This window comes from Dermacentor silvarum, chromosome 4, assembly GCF_013339745.2.
Source record: "Dermacentor silvarum isolate Dsil-2018 chromosome 4, BIME_Dsil_1.4, whole genome shotgun sequence".
NCBI lineage: Eukaryota > Metazoa > Arthropoda > Arachnida > Ixodida > Ixodidae > Dermacentor > Dermacentor silvarum.
In genome coordinates, this window is record NC_051157.2 from 161,902,073 (window position 1) to 161,920,493 (window position 18,421).

The 18,421-nt window shown below is 49.8% G+C and overlaps 1 protein-coding gene across 1 annotated transcript in view; it reads left to right on the forward strand.

Annotated features, from left to right (window-relative positions):
- The first annotated feature begins 1,233 nt into the window (after positions 1-1,233).
- Positions 1,234-18,421, forward strand: part of LOC119449011 (uncharacterized) — a 51,567-nt gene continuing 34,379 nt past the window's right edge. The window contains exon 1 of the mRNA XM_037712209.1: positions 1,234-1,741. Within this exon, the coding sequence (XP_037568137.1) occupies positions 1,234-1,741 (508 nt within the window). The remainder of the gene's footprint in view (positions 1,742-18,421) is intronic.

Consider the following 18,421-nt stretch of genomic DNA (forward strand, 5'->3'; position numbering starts at 1 on the left):
AACTGACCACTATTGGTATGTTTTGGCTCAGTATTCGTCTAGGCGAATATACTTGTGGCTGTAAATACAAAAGATATATGAAGTGCCCACAAAGTGGCTGACCAGGCCACTCACCACTGACCACTGACTTGTATGCTGACCAAGTGTGCCCACCTCTATCCTGCGAAATCAAGCAGACATAAAATTAATCTTTCTAGATAAAAACTGAACCTATATTATCGACCCACGGGGATATTCTCTAAATCCGATCTGTTAATAGAATGCTCAGATATATTTAAAGGATTCTTTCACTTACTTTACTTTCTTTATTTCCCCATTCAATATGTACCTGTGGGTGTTTGTCCGCTCTTGGCCGATCCTCAAGAATGGACATGTCCAACTACAATTCCGACATAAAACTCACGAAAGCAAACAAAACCAAGCCGATCTTTGCATAGCATCCAACACGCATCACCAATGAACAAAGTTTCGCTTCTCGTAGATTCCGATTCCATCGGCCATTTTTAGTACCATGTGTGCGTCACGCCAACTGCGATGGCTTTTATTGCGCTAGCAATATATGCCACATTACGCCAAAATTGGTCGTAGTATATATATATATATATATATATATATAGGGTGTCCCAGCTATCACGCAGCACGATTTAGAAACAGAGGAACGGCGTTACGCGAAGCAAACCTAGTGCGTATTGTTTCCAGTGCAGTGGAGTAGCCGCCAGTAATTTTTTTTTGTTACTGATATTTAATTAGGTAATTGTAAATAATTATCTAACACGAGAACACTGTCCTAATTATGAAAGTGTCAATGAGAAAATTGTAGAGCAACATGAAAAACCCCCGATACAGCTTTCTGTTGTTCAATACGTGCTACATGAATGTGTTTTTTCGAGTGTGAAAGAAGCCCGCGAATACACGCAGAATTACCGCGAGACTGGCCGCTCGAGGCACTTTGCGTGTATTCGCGGGCATCTTTAACACTCGGAAACCTAGTAACCTAGGAACCACCTAGTAACCGCCCGCTCTCTTATGCCTGCGCTGCGCCTACATTCCCGAGCATCAGCTGCGGCTCGTCATCCTCGAAGATCGCGGCTGAGAACCAACGGTTCAGCAACAGAGGCAGCGAGTCGAGCCCTCAGCCGCCACCGCATCAGTCACAGGCCTCCGGTTTTAACTCCATGTAGGCGTCCTCCGCCATCCATAGTGAACCCGGCAGCAAGGCCTCCGAGACAGTGGATGAAGCTGCATAAGCAGCAGCGCGCGTCGGCAACAGAGGCATGCGGTGACGACGCGGCCAATGTGCAGTACTGCGACCCTTTGGACACCGGCCCAGCCACCGCGGCTCTGCGGCTGCTGAGGGCCGAAGAGCAGCGCAACAAGTGCTCCCCTCCGGCACACGCCACCCCTGCTGCAGAGAGGCAGCCGTCCGCCGAGGAGGTAGCCCGCCAGCGGCACATCTACGAGACGGCGTTTGATTTGCGTGTGAAGCAGCGAGTTCCGGACCAAGGCTTGGACCGAATGGTCCAGAGCCCTGTCCTACTCCTCCCTGGGCTACAGGAGCAGCCGCGTGCAGGCCCCCTCCACCCGGTGTCATCGTCGTCCTCGTCTTCGGGTGTGTCAGTTGTGACAGGTCACAGGGGTGCCATCACAGGACAGCCCTCACTGCGGCATTCCTGTTGCCCAGACCACCACCGCACCAGGGGAGTGGTGATGGCACTTCGGCATCTTCCGGTGTTCAGCAGCGGTCAGCACCGGCACCTCATGGTTCCAGCAGCCGTGGCGGTGGTATCAATAGGTTCCGGTCTACGTTCTCGGACAATGTGTCATCGTCCTCTTTTGCGGGCAACAGTCCCGGTAGACCTGACGAGAAGCGAGGCCGGCATGGTCCGCTACAGCCAGTTGTTACTAATTCCAGCCATGTGGCAAGCACGACAACGCCGCTTTGGAGTGGCTCCGACTGTGACCTCCAGTCAATCAAGGCATCGCCATCCATGGACAACCTCTCCAGCTGTTCCTGTGATGGTCCTAGAGGGTCTGAGAAGAGGCGGGGAGGACTGGTGGCGGTCGCACCACTCACAGTGATCAGAGAAGCACCCTTTGGGGGAATCTCCTCGGCTTCGGCTGAGGCGGACAGCGCTGAGCGGGGGGATGGTCGTCGGCGAGACCCGCGACCAGCGCGCAACAGCCCGTGCCGCCCGCCAGAGGAGCTTGTTGCACGCTGGACGGCTCACAGATGGCGACTTCAATGCTTGGACGGGTTGCGTGATTCCAGGCGCGCCGGAAACTTGCAGCGTGGCCGAGTGTAAAGACGAAGTGAACTTCGCCGCGGGCGCTCGCAAGGCGGGCGCTGGGGGAAGACGACGATGAAGGAGACGATAGAACAGCTGGCGCAGGAACGGGTGCAGTCTATTCTTTGTGTGTTTTTGTCTATGTGTCTTTTCTTTGTGTCTTCTTTGTGTCTATTCTTTACAATCTATATACAGGGTGTCTCAGCGAACATTTTCAAATTTTATTTAAGGTTGCCTGTGGCAGATAGCTCAATTCTAGTTAACGAGCTGGTCTACACGAAGAGGCGGACATTATTTGCACAAAAAATTGAAATGCATAATCGACGAAATAAAAAATTCACTCATTCAGTTTTTAACTAATTACCTGATGGCCCATATTGCAATTTACAAATTGTAGCCGTGGAGTTCGCAAGGCGGATCCACTTGGAATTAATTCTCAGGATGGCACCAGTTTCGAGATATTAATTCCCGAACTTTGCGGAGAAATGCATTGGCGTTCCAGTGAATGTTGTGCTTAAATGCATAAAGTGACGTTTTGTTAAGAAAATAACTGGAATACTAATGCATTTCTCCGCAAAGTTCAGGAATTAATATCTCGAAACTAGTGTCATCCCGTCAATTCGTTCGAAGTGAATCAACATTGATGCATTTAGGTAGCATATCAGGATTTATTGGCCAGTTGCCTTCACCGAAAAAGATCACGTACTCATGACGGCTGCGGCAGAAATGGTGTTCCACATTCGCCGCCTAGGTTTGTGAGTGGTGGCGCTGGCTACTACTCCCAGGGTTAGTTCTAGTGCGCAAAAAAAACCACAAAGCGGATGGAAAAACGGCGCCGCGCGGTAGCTCAATGGTGCGAATGGCGCTCAACGCGTAATGCGAAGACGTGGGTTCGTTCCCCACCTGCGGCAAGTTGTTTAGTTCATCCATTTTCATTTCCATGAGATTATCATTTCTTTAATTCAATTATTGCGTACAAGTAATTTCCACTATGCTGTCCTTGGTGTCTCTATGTGTGTTGGCTTTTTATATATATGTGCATATAATAATAATATATATAATATATATATGTATGCGAAGGAAGTATTTCTTCGGATCCGGTGTTTAATAAATTACAATAAGTGTAGGTGCACGTAGAAAAGCAAAAACATTGCATGTCGACGTTTCGGCCGGTGTCTGGCGTTCATCACAAGTCTCTGCATCTTGATGAAGGCCGGACCCCGGCCGGCATGTCGTACATTATTGTTTATGTTTGTATATGTGTGCCAGGACTTCTTTTATATATATATATATATAGGGAGGGAGAGAGAGAGGATCAGGTGGTTTGCGGTATGCTCGAGAGATAGTTGGCACGCCATTGTATACATCCCACCCGCAACCTCAAAGAGAGAGAGAAATCAAAGTCTTTCTGACTGACGTGTTCCGTTGGGTGTCTCTAGACAACACCACATCCATGGTCGTTATGGGGGACATTACCGTTGACATAAGGACACCTGACGGAAGGCGGATCTCATCGTTCATGTTGGAGCGTATCGGCTTAACGTGTTGCAATGCAGTGGATGTGGCAACAACAGCAGGCAACAGATCGTTCATTGATCTCACATTTAGCAATAATGTGTCTAGAGTCGATGTGCAACCAATTGCAGTTTACCATAGTGACCATAAGGCAATGCTCAATGTGGTGATCAAGTAAATAATTTTAAAAAACGAGGCAAAAATAAAGAACGAAGTTATGTGTTGTCTTTTCAACCATTTAACATAATCACCAAATTGAATATATATATATATATATATATATATATATATATATATATATATATTGCGAGACAGCTGTTCAACCTCGACGGTTTATTATGCAGGCCGCGCGCACAAGAGAATGACGCTGGTCATGATGATGAGTATACACAGATGAAGAAGATGAAGGGGTAATATAATGCTCACACAATTACCCCCGTGCATGGAAGCGGCAAACCTGGCCGCTGGCTATGGCTGCGAACGCCGTATGAAAAGCTTTAAACGTGAAACATGCACAATCTCTGTGGTACGGCAGCGGCCGTCCAAAGGCGTAACTACGGGCGTGACACGATAGTTAACTGGTGAAGTCTGTTCCTGAACAGTGTAGGGCCCGACAAAACGGGACTGAAATTTCTCGCATAAGCCAGGACCGCGAACTCGAGTCCACAGCAACACTTCGTTCCAGGTTGGAAGGAAACGAGACGGTGGGATGCATCATAGCGAGTTTTGCGGTCTTGTTGACTGGCGTCGGTGTTGAGGTGGGCGTGCTGGCGACACTGGGCAATGCGCGAAACAAATTGCTCACACATTGATGTGGACGAGGGCACGGGGACGCCAAAGAAAAAGACGTCGAGGACAGCGATCAGTTGACGACCATACACAAGGAAGAAGGGCGAGTGCCCCGTTGTGCGTTGGAAGGCCGTGTTGTAAGCGAAGGTGACGAATGGTAAAATAATATCCCAATTGGTGTGGTCAGGGTTGATGTGCATTGAAATCATGTCGCACAGCGTACGATGAAAGCGCTCTGTGAGGCCATTAGTTTCAGGATGGTAGCTGGAAGTTGTTTTATGGATGGTATTGGACGCACCGAGAACATCAGCGAGAAGTTTAGACAGAAAGGTCCTGCCGCGTTCACTCAAGAGGATACGTGGGGCTCCGTGTCGTAAAAAGATGGCTTCCAAGAAAAAGGATGCAACCTCCGCTGTGGAACCGGAAGGTAGTGCGGCTGTTTCAGCGGACCGTGTCAAGTGGTATACAGCTGTGACAATCCATCGTTTACCGCCAGCCGATAAGGGTAGTGGTCCATGCAAGTCGATACCAACAACTGCGAAAGGAGCTTCAGGACACGGGACAGGTTGTAGTAGTCCAGCCGGTGGTGAGGTCAGTCGTTTGCGGTGTTGGCAGATCGAACAGGGAGCCACGTATTTTGCTACGCTTGTTGCAAGTCCAGGCCAAGAGAAGCGGCTGCGAGTTCGCTCATAGGTTTTATGGAAACCAAAGTGGCCGGCAGTGGGATCGTCATGAAAGGTCTCCAGTATCTGGGTCCGAAGTGATCGGGGAACTGCAGGAACCCAACGGTGTCCTTCGGGATGAAACACGTACGGGTATAGCACCAAATTTTCGATCTTGAAGTTCTTCAACTGCCGACGGAGTCGAGCGTTAGGTGTGCGAGAGGATCCCCGAATACGTTCCATAACGGAGTGAGAGTAGGAGTCACTACGTTGGCAAGTTGCAAACGTATGAGAATGGCTAGGTGGGAGCTGGTCGAGAGCTGCTAGTGAAGGAAATGCAGGACACACGTCCGGCGGGTTTCTCATGGAACGTGGTAAGCAGGCAGTGTTTGAAGTCGGTGGTAGGGGACAACGAGAGAGAGCATCGGCATCCTGGTGTTTCTTTCCACACTTGTAGGTGACGTCGAAGTCGTATTCTTGTAAACGAAGTATCCAACGGCCGAGACGTCCCGTAAATTTTTTAGCGTCGCCAACCAGCACAAGGCGTGGTCATAAGTAATGACCATAAAGTGGCGAGCGTGCAGATGAATCCAGAATTTTTGGACGGTCCAAGCAACGGCAAGACACTCTTGTTCGGTAATCGTATAATTTTTCTCTGCAGGTGTTAGCGTGCGACTTGTGCATGCGACCACACGTTCTTCGGAAGTTTGCTGACGTTGCAGGAGAAGAGCCGATACCATGGCCGCTGGCGTCAGTATGTAAAAGAGTGGGTGCGGTGTTGTCGAAATGACAAAGAACAAGTTTGGACGTTAGGGCACGCTTGAGGGCATTAAAAGCAGTTTGGCATTCGTCCGACCATACGTAGGGAGCTCCAGAAGGAAGTAGTTGATGGAGCGGCGCCGCAATTACCGCAAAGTTACGTATGAAGCGCAGGAAATACGAAGCTAGGCCAAGGAAGCTACGCAAGTCTTTGGCGCGTTGAGGCCTGGGGAAGCGCAGGACAGCGGTAATCTTATCGGGGGCAGGTCGAATGCCCTCCTTGCTGACAAGGTGTCTGAGTGCTTTAATGGTTTTGCTGGCGAAGTGGCACTTTTTTTATTCAGCTGAAGGTGAGCAGCAGAGAGGCATGTCAAGACTTCGTCGAGGCGCTGCAAGTGCTGATGGAAGGTCGACGAAAATATAACGATGTCGTCAAGGTAGCATAAGCAAGTCTTCCACTTTAGGCCCCGTAGTACAGTGTCAATCATCCGCTCAAATGTGGCGGGAGCATTACACAGACCGAAAGGCATTAAAATCCATCGGGTGTGGCAAAGGCAGTTTTTTCCTTGTCTGCTTCGTGCATGGGGATCTGCCAGTATCCGGAGCGTAGATTAAGGCTGGTGAAATACTCCGCGCCTTGTAATGAATCGAACGCATCATCGATTCGGGGCAGGGGATATACATCTTTGCGGGTTATTTTGTTCAAGGCACGGTAGTCTACGCAAATCCGCACTGAGCCGTCTTTCTTACGCACCAAAACGACAGGTGATGACCAAGGGCTTGAGGAAGGGCGGGTGATGATTCGTTTCAGCATGTCGGCAACGTGGGTATCGATGATCTGGCGTTCGGCGGAAGAAACGCGATATGGCCGCCAGCGCACGATGGAAGTTCCATCTGTGTGTCCATGTATACGATGAGCCATTGCAGAAGTCTGTCCCAGAAGAGGAGAGTGCACGTCGAAGGAGTCTTTATGCTTAGATAACAACGCCAGTAACTCTTCCGTCTGCTTTGGCGTTAGATCAGTACTGAATGCACTAGCGAGAACAGAAGCAGGGACCGTATCTATACCTGTAGTTGCTTGTGAAACAGCAGTAGTCGAGGTAAGCACAGAGACAGGCTGAGTGTCCAAGACGCAAATTACAACAACGCCTTTAGGATGAAGTACTGGCTCAGTGGTTGTGTTGAGTACAGCCAAAGTGGCCGTGCCGTTGGTGAAGCGAACAAGGCTAGGTGCCAGAGAAATCTCTTTGGATAGGTAACGAGCTGAATGTACAACTAAAACGTCACCATCGGCGATGTCACAGTTCACTACAAGAAGTTTTTTCGCGGCCAGGAGGCACCATACAATCGTCAGTAGTTCGTAAGTGAAGGCGCGGTTCGGGCACGTCGTCGGAATTGTCGGTCTCTGTCAAGCTAACGAGGCGTTGACGGCACGAAATGAAAGCAGACGCCGAAGAGAGAAAGTCCCACCCTAGTATAAGCATGTGAGTACAGGAAGTCCACACTGCGAACTGGATATGGTGGCGAATCCCGTCAATCGAAACTCGAACGGTGCATTGCACCGATGGCCGAATCACAACAATATTTGCGCCACGTAGAATAGCTCCATTGTAAAATGAAGTAACCTTGCGTAGACGAGAGCACAAGTCAGCGTGAATAATAGAAATACCTGAGCCCGTATCAATCAATGCAGGAACTGGTACACCTTCTACACACACTAATAAAGTATTTGCCGGGCACACTGGAGGAATTGTAGTCTGTGCGGGCCATGCAGATTTCCCTCAAAACCTTCACCATCTAGTTTTCCGATCGGTAGTCAGAAGTGCGGGAGGCCGGTAGCAGAGGTGATGTCGAGCGTCGGAGAGGGGAAGGTGAGCGGCGGCGCCTACTTTCAATTTCAATTTCTTGTGCAAGTAATGTCCGCCTAGTCGAGTAGACCAGCTCATGAACTAGAATTGTGCTATCTGCCACAGGCAACCTTTAATAATTTTTTTAAGTGTTCGCTGAAACACCCCGTATATATATTTCAACAATACCAATAGCTTCACTGGTAGTCCATCTTCACATAGTGTAAGTGCTCTGAATTTTTTTCTCCCCGTCTTACGCAGTCCTCCCCAGAAGCCAGCACCTGGTGTAGAAGACGAAGCACGTAACTGACACACTAATACAACGCGCAAGACAAAGCACGTAACTGAATCGTCACCGAGTCAAATCAGCGCGTACAGCGCGTCGTAATTGCAGCCTCCGCGATCAACTTCAGAAACATTTTCAGAGCTAATTGCGGAGGCCACGCTCCGCTGTGCTGAGTACGGTGAACGCCACCTAGGTGGCGTTGGTAGTGCTTCTTGATGCCAGCGTCCCTTCGAATGCTGGCATCGAGGCGTCGTAGTGCTGAGACCACCGAAGCGTTCACTGTCGGTGCGCGTTAGTGTCATAATGCAGTACTTCTCTTTTCTGCTCGTAGGCGGCGGCACCGCCCCGAGCAAGAGCGCGGGTACACGGAGGAGTGTTAGATATATAAGGCGCGTCTGTGTAGCTCTCTGCAAATGCGTTTGTGGCGCAATGGGTTAAACGCTCGGCGATCTATCGTCGCGGACCGAGAGGTCGTGGGTTCGATTTCCAAATTTTGCATGTTTGTGGAACTTTTTCTTCTGGTTTCTCCCTTTGCATTATGTTCGTGTACATTGTAAGCTGATGTATTTCCGTGACGGAAATACGTCAGTGAAGTCTTGGTGAACCCTGGCATAAAACACTTTGGTGTTAAAAAATCACAGCATATCCACGAAGTGAATGATGATGAGTGGGCGAAGCACCGGGGGATTATTCTGGTAATACACAGCTACGGAGAAGAGATAAAGAGAGCGCACGTCGAGAACGAACGCCTTTGTTCAATGCAGCGCCCCTAGCTACGGACGAGAAAGAGAGTGCGCGTCGGGAACGAACGCCCTTGTGCACCGCAGCGCACCTAGCTATGGACGAGAAAGAGAGAGAGAGAAACAACTTTATTTGAGTGAAGAAAAAATTCACTGAAGGATGGTGGTCAGGCGGTGCCTGGCCGCCACCTCCTCGGCTTATGGACGAGAAAGAAAGAGAGCGCGCGGCGGGAACGAGAGAAAGAGAACGCGCGTTGGGAACGAACGCCCTTGTGCACCGCAGCGCACCTAGCTACGGACGAGAAAGAAAGAGAGCGCGCGTCGAGAACGAGAGAAAGAGAACGCGCGTCGGGAACGAACGCCCTTGTGCACCGCAGCGCACCTAGCTATCGACGAGAAAGAAAGAGAGCGCGCGTCGGGAACGAGAGAAAGAGAACGCGCGTCGGGAACGAACGCCCTTGTGCACCGCAGCGCACCTAGCTACGGACGAGAAAGAAGGAGAGCGTGCGTCGAGAACGACAGAAAGAGAATGCGCGTCGGGAACGAGCGCCCTTGTGCACCGCAGCGCCCCTAGCTATGGACGAGAAAGAAAGAGAGCGCGCGTCGGGAACGAGAGAAAGAGAACGCGCGTCGGGAACGAACGCCCTTGTGCACCGCAGCGCACCTAGCTACGGACGAGAAAGAAAGAGAGCGCGCGTCGAGAACGAGAGAAAGAGAACGCGCGTCGGGAACGAACGCCCTTGTGCACCGCAGCGCACCTAGCTACGGACGAGAAAGAAAGAGAGCGCGCGTCGGGAACGAGAGAAAGAGAACGCGCGTCGGGAACGAACGCCCTTGTGCACCGCAGCGCACCTAGCTACGGACGAGAAAGAAAGAGAGCGCGCGTCGAGAACGAGAGAAAGAGAACGCGCGTCGGGAACGAACGCCCTTGTGCACCGCAGCGCACCTAGCTACGGACGAGAAAGAAAGAGAGCGCGCGTCGAGAACGAGAGAAAGAGAACGCGCGTTGGGAACGAACGCCCTTGCGCACCGCAGCGCCCCTAGCTATGGACGAGAAAGAAAAAGAGCGCGCGTCGAGAACGAGAGAAAGAGAACGCGCGTCGGGAACGAACGCCCTTGTGCACCGCAGCGCACCTAGCTACGGACGAGAAAGAAAGAGAGCGCGCGTCGAGAACGAGAGAAAGAGAACGCGCGTCGGGAACGAACGCCCTTGTGCACCGCAGCGCACCTAGCTACGGACGAGAAAGAAAGAGAGCGCGCGTCGGGAACGAGAGAAAGAGAACGCGCGTTGGGAACGAACGCCCTTGTGCACCGCAGCGCACCTAGCTACGGACGAGAAAGAAAGAGAGCGCGCGTCGAGAACGAGAGAAAGAGAACGCGCGTCGGGAACGAACGCCCTTGTGCACCGCAGCGCACCTAGCTACGGACGAGAAAGAAAGAGAGCGCGCGTCGAGAACGAGAGAAAGAGAACGCGCGTCGGGAACGAACGCCCTTGTGCACCGCAGCGCCCCTAGCTATGGACGAGAAAGAAAAAGAGCGCGCGTCCGGAACGAGAGAAAGAGAACGCGCGTCGGGAACGAACGCCCTTGTGCACCGCAGCGCACCTAGCTACGGACGAGAGAGAAAAACGCGGAAGCGTTCTCCGGAAGCCGGAAGCTGGCTTCCGGAACCGGAAGTGGAAGCGGAAGTCGGCTTCCGGTTATACTATACATATATATGTATATATGCGTATACATACATACATAGCGGTCTCCATGCCAACCAGAGCTACGGACTTACTCCATCTAGTGAACACTTCATAAAACTACAGTTGGCTACATACGGAGGAAGGACAGACCCACGCCCTAAGGAGCTTCGCCCCTAAAAATAGCTACGGAAGCAATCTTTGCGGCAGATGTTTTTATAAAGCAAAGCGTAAGAAATAACCGGGACAATTAGTCCTGTAGATCAATTAAGTTGCGCAAGAAAATAAACAGACAAAAGCCATAAGTATACGCACGAAAATTGACAAGACGAAAATGCAGCATTTAGTAAAAAGAAAGAAAAAAAGAGAGAAGAGTCCCACGAGGCCCTGAAGGGGACGCGACAGTGCCGGTGGTGGACAGAGACGCCACCGCAGCCAGCTATACAGAGCACCAAGAAGAAATATTGCCGCGTATCGGCGTGCTTCGCTGCAAATGTCGTGGAAAGACGATAGTCTTCTGCCGGCCGTACTACATGAGTGCTGGTCTGATCCGCGGCCACCCGTGATGCTGTTCTCGTACCATTTCCGTCCTGGCATGATAAATGCAATGGAGGTTTATTTGAACAGATTTCATTTTACCGCATTATTTCATCAAGCGGCCATTTTGATTTGCCCTGCCTCAGACAGCGCTTCTTTATGTTGAATTGGCCGCATCTGGCTGGCATTGATAAAATTGAGGAGGCGCTGCGTGAGACATGGACGCCATCTGGCAATACATCGGGAAACATGAGCTTGTGCAGAGGGTTTCCTTCCTCCATGGCAGAGGGCGCTCGTCGGCGCGCAGTCGGGGAACGTCGTTCGTCGGCGCGCATAGCATGGCATTTTCAGCGCAGCTTAAGAAACTAGGGTCTTTAGAGTTACGTATCTATGTATTTTCTATTAAAGGAACACACCTCTTAATACTTACCTAGTGATGTTGCGCCTCAGATATGCGTAATATTTACTTGTGATCGATAACGTTCACAAGTATGAACAGCCGTACCAGTTTAAGTAGTGTGGGCGGTAAGCAAGTGGTCCAACTTTGGCCGGGTGGCTGAATCGGGTGACAGACAGACAACCAGACAGACAGATAGACCAAATTTTCAGCGTTTAAGTTCCCCAAGAAAGACTATCGCCTTTAAAAAGTTGTCGCAGTTTCACCTGAAAGGCGAAGCATCAATTGCGATAGCAAATTTGTAGAGAGCTATACGGAGTAATGATATTAGCTTTATCAGCTGTATAAACTTGGACATGCAGCAGCACCGGCAACACGCAGAACTATTGTCGACGCCGTCGGCGTTTTGCTCGCGTTCGCTCAAAATGCGTGCGGCGTTGGTGACTGTTGCCGGAGCCTCTGATATAAATAGGCACTTGGTGCCGCAGCTAAACGTCGCCTCCCTTCCCTCCCCTTCCCCCCCCTCCCCCTCCCCCACGGCCTCTCGCGCTTCGGAAGAAGGCGCGTTTGCTCTACATATATGGTGATTGTAAAGGAGGAAAGACACGCTTACTTCTGCAGCCCTTAAGCGAGCACGGCGCAGAACGCGCGTTTGTTCTCGGCCGTGCGTTCACTCCCCGTGAAAGCGCGCGCCCCTCGCGCCCTTTCACTCGCACATACAGCGTTCGGCGCGCAAGGGCTGCAGAAGATAGCGCCAACCTTTCCCTTTCCCTCAAGAACCACTTATCATCGCGGCGACGATTTCATCTCCATTGATGTCATACGGAAGCTCACGGCGACGGCGACGGCGATGGCGACGGCTACGGCGACGGCGACGCCGACGGCAGAAATCTGCTTTTGAGTGTCCATATAATTGCTATCGCAATAAAATATACTTTTTACATTTGAGAACGACATCAGTGCACGTCCGCAAGCTTTAATCGAACCCTGCAACTCCCTTATTATTTACTATACAATCATGTATTTGCTTTGGGGGTGCTCCAATTGCGTCCCTCTCGAACGAAAGCACCGGTGTCATGTGACCAGATTGGAAGAGTGGATGCGTCTTTCAGAAGACGCTGAGAGACGCCTCTAGACGCGAGCGCTGTACACCTTTGTTTCGGAGGACAGAGAACGGATGACAAAAAGGTGACACATGAAAAATACAGATTGATGAGAATCGCGAGCATGTGCTTGACCTGCCGGCCCACTTCACTGAATGATATTCTCATGTCGGGGTTGCGGTGTGTGTAATGTCGTTATGTGTAATGCATCGGCATTGAACATCGAAGTGCATTTGGTTTGATTAATTTGGTGCGCACAGCGTTTGTTTACTTGCAAGGCCTGTGCAATGTTCGTACGCTAGATGTTCCAAAATATTAGAGCGTTTTAGTTTAGCGTATTTACGCTCCACTTAGGTGCTGAGCGGAGCGGAAGCACGAATGCGCATGCGTCCTCCGCTTAGCCGCAAGCGGGCTAGCGGAGCGAGAAACACGGTCCGCTTACAAGCTGCCTAAGCGGAGCGCGGAGTGTTGCTGCCGTCTTCCGCTAGCGTGTGTGGTCGATGCACCCGCCCTCTCTCGCGCGTGCATCGAAGCACCTTGCATCGATGCACTAGTCGTGTGAGCGCGAATAACTTGTGTATTACACCTCCCAGCTGTTTTTTAAAGAAATAAAGTGAACAGCACAGCTACCAAAAACGTCGCCATCGCATTGGCGTCAGAAAGGATTGGATTGGATTCGAAATGCAAACTCACTGGCCATCACGTGGCGTTCACCAAGTCGACGCTTCATTTTCCACTCGATAAAGTGGACCGGTAACGTATTACAAGCACCCGCCTAGATACTTCATGAACAAATAAGTTATATCTGCTCGTCTTACATTGTAAAAGTGACAAAACGGTTTTTTATTTTGTTTCACTACGCTGAATTTGCCCAGAGGGCGCTGCAACTACGAAAAAGTCCGTTCCGCTACGCTACACGCATAACTAAAACGTGAAAGTTGCCCGCCGCACCGCTGTAGCTTAGCGGGGCAACTCGGAGCCGAGCGGACCGTAAAGACGCTGAACTAAAACACTCTATTACGTGTCCTTTCGCTGCAGAGATATCGCCGTATGCCTCAATAGACATTTATCAGGTCACTGAAACACCCAACGTCGAAAGTTCTTGTCGTGTTTTGTTTGAACATATTCTGAGTGTGTTGTCTTTGGTACTCGCAAGCAGTGCTTTATAAGTGCTTATTTTAGCATCTCAGGACTTTCGCTTGGGTCATCTGCGGTACATTTTGTTCAGAGAGCAATTACTGTACATTCATTCTGATGCTTGAGTATAGCGGGAGGAATCCTTAAAACATTCAGAGCACTTCCACTACTGTGAAGACGGAAGCCAGCGAAGCTGTGACTGCTATAGTGAATTTATATGTTACGATTATTGATTATATTGAGCGTCTTCGGCATGCTCGGCAAAGAGAAAGGACACCGGCGTCCTGTTTTCGCCAGGCGCGATGACCAAGTAGTGCGTTTGCTGCGCCAAGCCTGCCCCAGCGTCATAAACTACCGTATGAGCCACAGCGTTCATAGCCGTGGCACACGCACCGCCTCGTCAGGGTGCTAGAAGATGTAGTTAAACAAGCGTCCATACCCTAGCTAATCCAAAGGGCAACTGCTGATAACAGCGCTAGCGCACCCTCTACGGCACGAGACAAAGGGGCACAACGATTGGTGGGACGTGCCGCCACCGAGTATTTCGACACTTGTGAAATAGGCATCGGCGGTGGCGAGAGGCATAACCATCCATCATCCGTTTGGCACCTTTTCCAAGGCACAGCTGGTGGGAAACCGCCATGCACATGCAGCCGAAAATTAATCTACTTCGTGTCTATCTACTTCCGTTGCCGGACGCGATCTCCTGTAACTTAGCCTATAACAGCTTCACTGTGAAATTGCTGGCTCTCCCGTTATCGAGCAGATGTAAGCATGAAATGGCTACCATATGTCGTCTTTTGCTGCCTGTGTGACGCCGCCTTCATCCACTTTTCTTCTTCTAACCGTACAGCGCGCTCAGCGTCGGTCGCTACTTATAAAGCGAACCCTTATATGCCTAGGCGAAATCGCATATGCCTTGGCGAAATTGCCTGAGTACAGAAAACTACCATCATCAACGTTGGCTCGGGCGTCGTCTTCTTTTGCAGCTGGCTCGTTGGCGCCCCTCGGGTTGGGCTTGTGCTCGTGCTCGGCACGCGCTCGTGGCACTGCTCCCGCGTTCGTCGTCGTCGTGTTCTTCCACAGCTGGCTGCGTTGCCGCTCATTATTCCAGCGTAGAATTTCACTTCTCTCCTGTCGTCTGCTATGCCTGCTTTTAAGTTCATAGTTAGCAAAGTTAGAATTTTCACTGCCACAGTATGCATTTGCAATACAAAGAGCGAATTATTGAGTATCGTCGTAATGTTTGTCCGATAGCCTAGCTGTCATGCATGTGTGCAGCGTCTCGGCTAGATGTCCACTACTTTTAACATATCGATAGCCCCTGTCTTGATTTGTAGATACGAACTCTTTTAGGATTCGTAACAGAATACTAAAGCAACGCACCTCCTATACGAGAGCGGCGGCTTTCATAAGCCTATATGCTTCTAATGCAGTTTCATCATTCTTGTCATCCGGTATGTTCCCGCCATTTTGTTCCGTACCGGCAACTGTTATATTTTGTTTTCACTTCTAGCACAGCTAACGTTTGTAATACTTGGGTAAGTGATGTTCCTGCAAAGCCTGAATGTTAATTTATGTTGTGCGAATCCAAATTCATGGTGAGACATAGAAAATTCACTTTGCATGCGGAGATCTATGAGTCTACCCTGAGCACCACAGCATTGAGACTCATTTGAAAATGTCCATAATACAAATTGCAGAAGTGCAAGTGAGCCGAAACCACTGGTCGGCCTTGGCGGGTACACAATTTGCATATGCCGCAACTTTCAATCGGCGGTCTCACCTCGTCAATGCTGCTATTACGGCTGTCTCAATTCCGAAAGTAGACATGGCACACGGGTAGGCTCTCATGAAGTTATGCTGCAGGCAGTCTTTCTGATACTGTTTAACACAAGCTCTGAGCTAAAGTCGGGCATCAACGTACTCGAACTATATAATGGGCATGATCAACGCCGTAATACGGGGCGCCAGAATAATTTCGACCACTTGCGGTTCTTTAACGTGCATCTGTTGCTCTCTAAAGTCGCAGCGTTCGGATATCGAACTATGTACCTTGTTCTTCGCATTGCTACGCCATTATAAATTGTGAAAGCGGTACCATGAGCAAACAACTTCAATTCTGCCTTTATCCTACCGACCGTCGTGTGCTCAAACTACCACGGAAGAGTGTTCCACCACAGGCAGCGGCTTTCGCTAAAACAGTGATGGCAAGTAAGGTCGGATCCACAGTCCGTACAGATACTGTTACTTCAGTCCATACTGGACATCAAAGACGAAATCTCATCATTGAGTTTCTGTAACATTACAATAAATAATAAAACAACAAGAACTGCATGCACTAATACAATTACTGGTGAATTCCTGGTGGGCATGCGATGACAATACATCAATAATACAAGTCAGAAACAAAGAAACAAATCTATTCTGTACAGATGTCTGGTAACGAAAGACTGTGGTTTTCGTCAATGTCACCCAAGATGCACAATAACACATTGACCTAAAGAAGCTTATGTGACTGCCGAAAGAAAGTGATGGCCCCTCTTTGCTCTACGACTGGGGTCTATCAGGAAGAACTGGTGGTGAAAAGCTAGACTGAGCTGTTTGTGTGTGTTTGTGTTTTATTGCGATAGCAATTATATGGACACTCAAAAGCAGATTTCTGCCGTCGGCGTCTCCGTCGCCGTCGCCATGAGGTTCCGTATGACGTCAATGGAGATGAAATCGTCGCCGCGCGCCGAACGCTGTATGTGCGAGTGAAAGGGCGCGAGGGACGCGCGCTTTCACGGGGAGTGAACGCACGGCGGAGAACAAACGCGCGTTCTGCTCTGTGCTCCCTTAAGGGCTGCAGAAGTAGGCGTCTCTTTCCTCCTCTACAATCACCATATATGTAGAGCAAACGTGCCTTCTTCCGACGCACGAAAGGCCGTGGGGGGGGGGGGAGGGGGAAGGAAGGGAGGCGACGTTTATCTGCGCCATGGCGACTCCACTCTATCCCTTCTTTCGCTCCCACTTACCCCTCCCCGTTGGCGCTGAGCCGTGCTCCCTCAAGGGCTGCAGAAGATAGCGCCAACCTTTCCCTTTCCCTCAAGAACCACTTATCATCGGCACCAAGTGCCTATTTATATCAGAGGCTGCGGCAACAGTCACCAACGCCGCACGCATTTTGAGCGAACGCGGGCAAAACGCCGACGCCGTCGACAACAGTTCTGCGTGTTGCCGGTGCTGCTGCATGTCCAAGTTTATACAGCTGATAAAGCTGCTATCATTACTCCGCATAGCTCTCTTCAAATTTGCTATCGCAATTGATGCTTCACCTTTCAGGTGAAACTGCGCCAACTTTTTTATAACCAAGCCCACAGACATTTGTTTACAACTGTTTTCAACATTGCACTTACTGACACTCTTAGCGGGCTGCTCCAGCATCCTTCTGAAATGGGAGGCAACGTACATAAACCACTTTCGCATATTCCTATCTTCAGTGTTGTTTCGTTCGAATAGCCAGGCTCCATTGTCTGAAATGAGCAATCAAAACGAAACATTTGCAAAGTCGCCGTACAGATTATATTCATCCAATGGCATTTTTGACAACAGTCTAATGTTACAGGTTACCAAAGTGTGGGCCTCAATTGGAGGCTTTTGATAGTACTTTTTACGGAGGGGCATGACAGGTACCAGCTAGAATAAGCATTATTTGGCACTCCATGCAACGCTCTAAGCTAGCAATGGCACTTCACTTGTGATATCTTTGAGATGTGACGAAAGAGTGAACGACAACTGCATGCACCACAACGCGTACAGTATTTAGCTTAAAGGCACAAATGTCTTGAAAGGTTTGAACAGCATAATGAAGAAATAAATTAACTGCAAGAAATCTTTATTTATTTAGTTCTCTCTCTAAATGCGCCGGGGCCTTTTATGTGTGGTGGTCAGAAAGGTCGCACTTTCCTGCCAGAGCGTTCCGTTCGTGTTCAGTTGGCGAATTTTTCCTGAGAGATTTGTCTTAAAAGTGCATGACTCACGCATGATATGATTAATAAAAATCGAGCCCCTCCGTGCCCTTTCTTCTCGTTCGTTACATAACGAGGGCCTCGAATCCGGCAATATTGATGCCTTCAGGTAACCTGTGTGGGTTTATCGACCAGTTTCCTTCATCCAAAAAGATCACGTACTCGTGACGCCTACGGCAGAAAGGACGTTCTACATCCGCCGCCAAGGTTTGTGAGTGGTGACGCTGGCTAACACTCCCAGGGTTAAGTCTCGTTGTAGGACATAAATACCCCAGAAAGCGGATGAGAAAATGGCGCAGTGGTAGCTGAATTGGTAAGCGCATCAAACGCGTAATGCGAAGACGTGGGATCGTTTCCCACCTGTGGACAGTTGCTTTTTCATCCATTTGCATTTACATTATTTATCATTTCTTTAATTCATTTAGTAAGTACACGTAATTCCCCTATGTAGTCCTTGATGTTTAAGGGCTTCTTATTATATGACTAATAAAAATCGCTCCGCTCGGTTCCTTTTCTTCTCTTTCGTGACTCACGCTGGGCAGTTGGTGCAAGTAATCTTCTAGGCAGTGTCCTGCGCTGTTTGGATGAGAGCGCGGTCTTCTGAGCGGGCGAGGAGGCTTGTAACAGTAGAAAAAAGCTGGTGCGTGACGTGAAACCCTATTATTCGCAG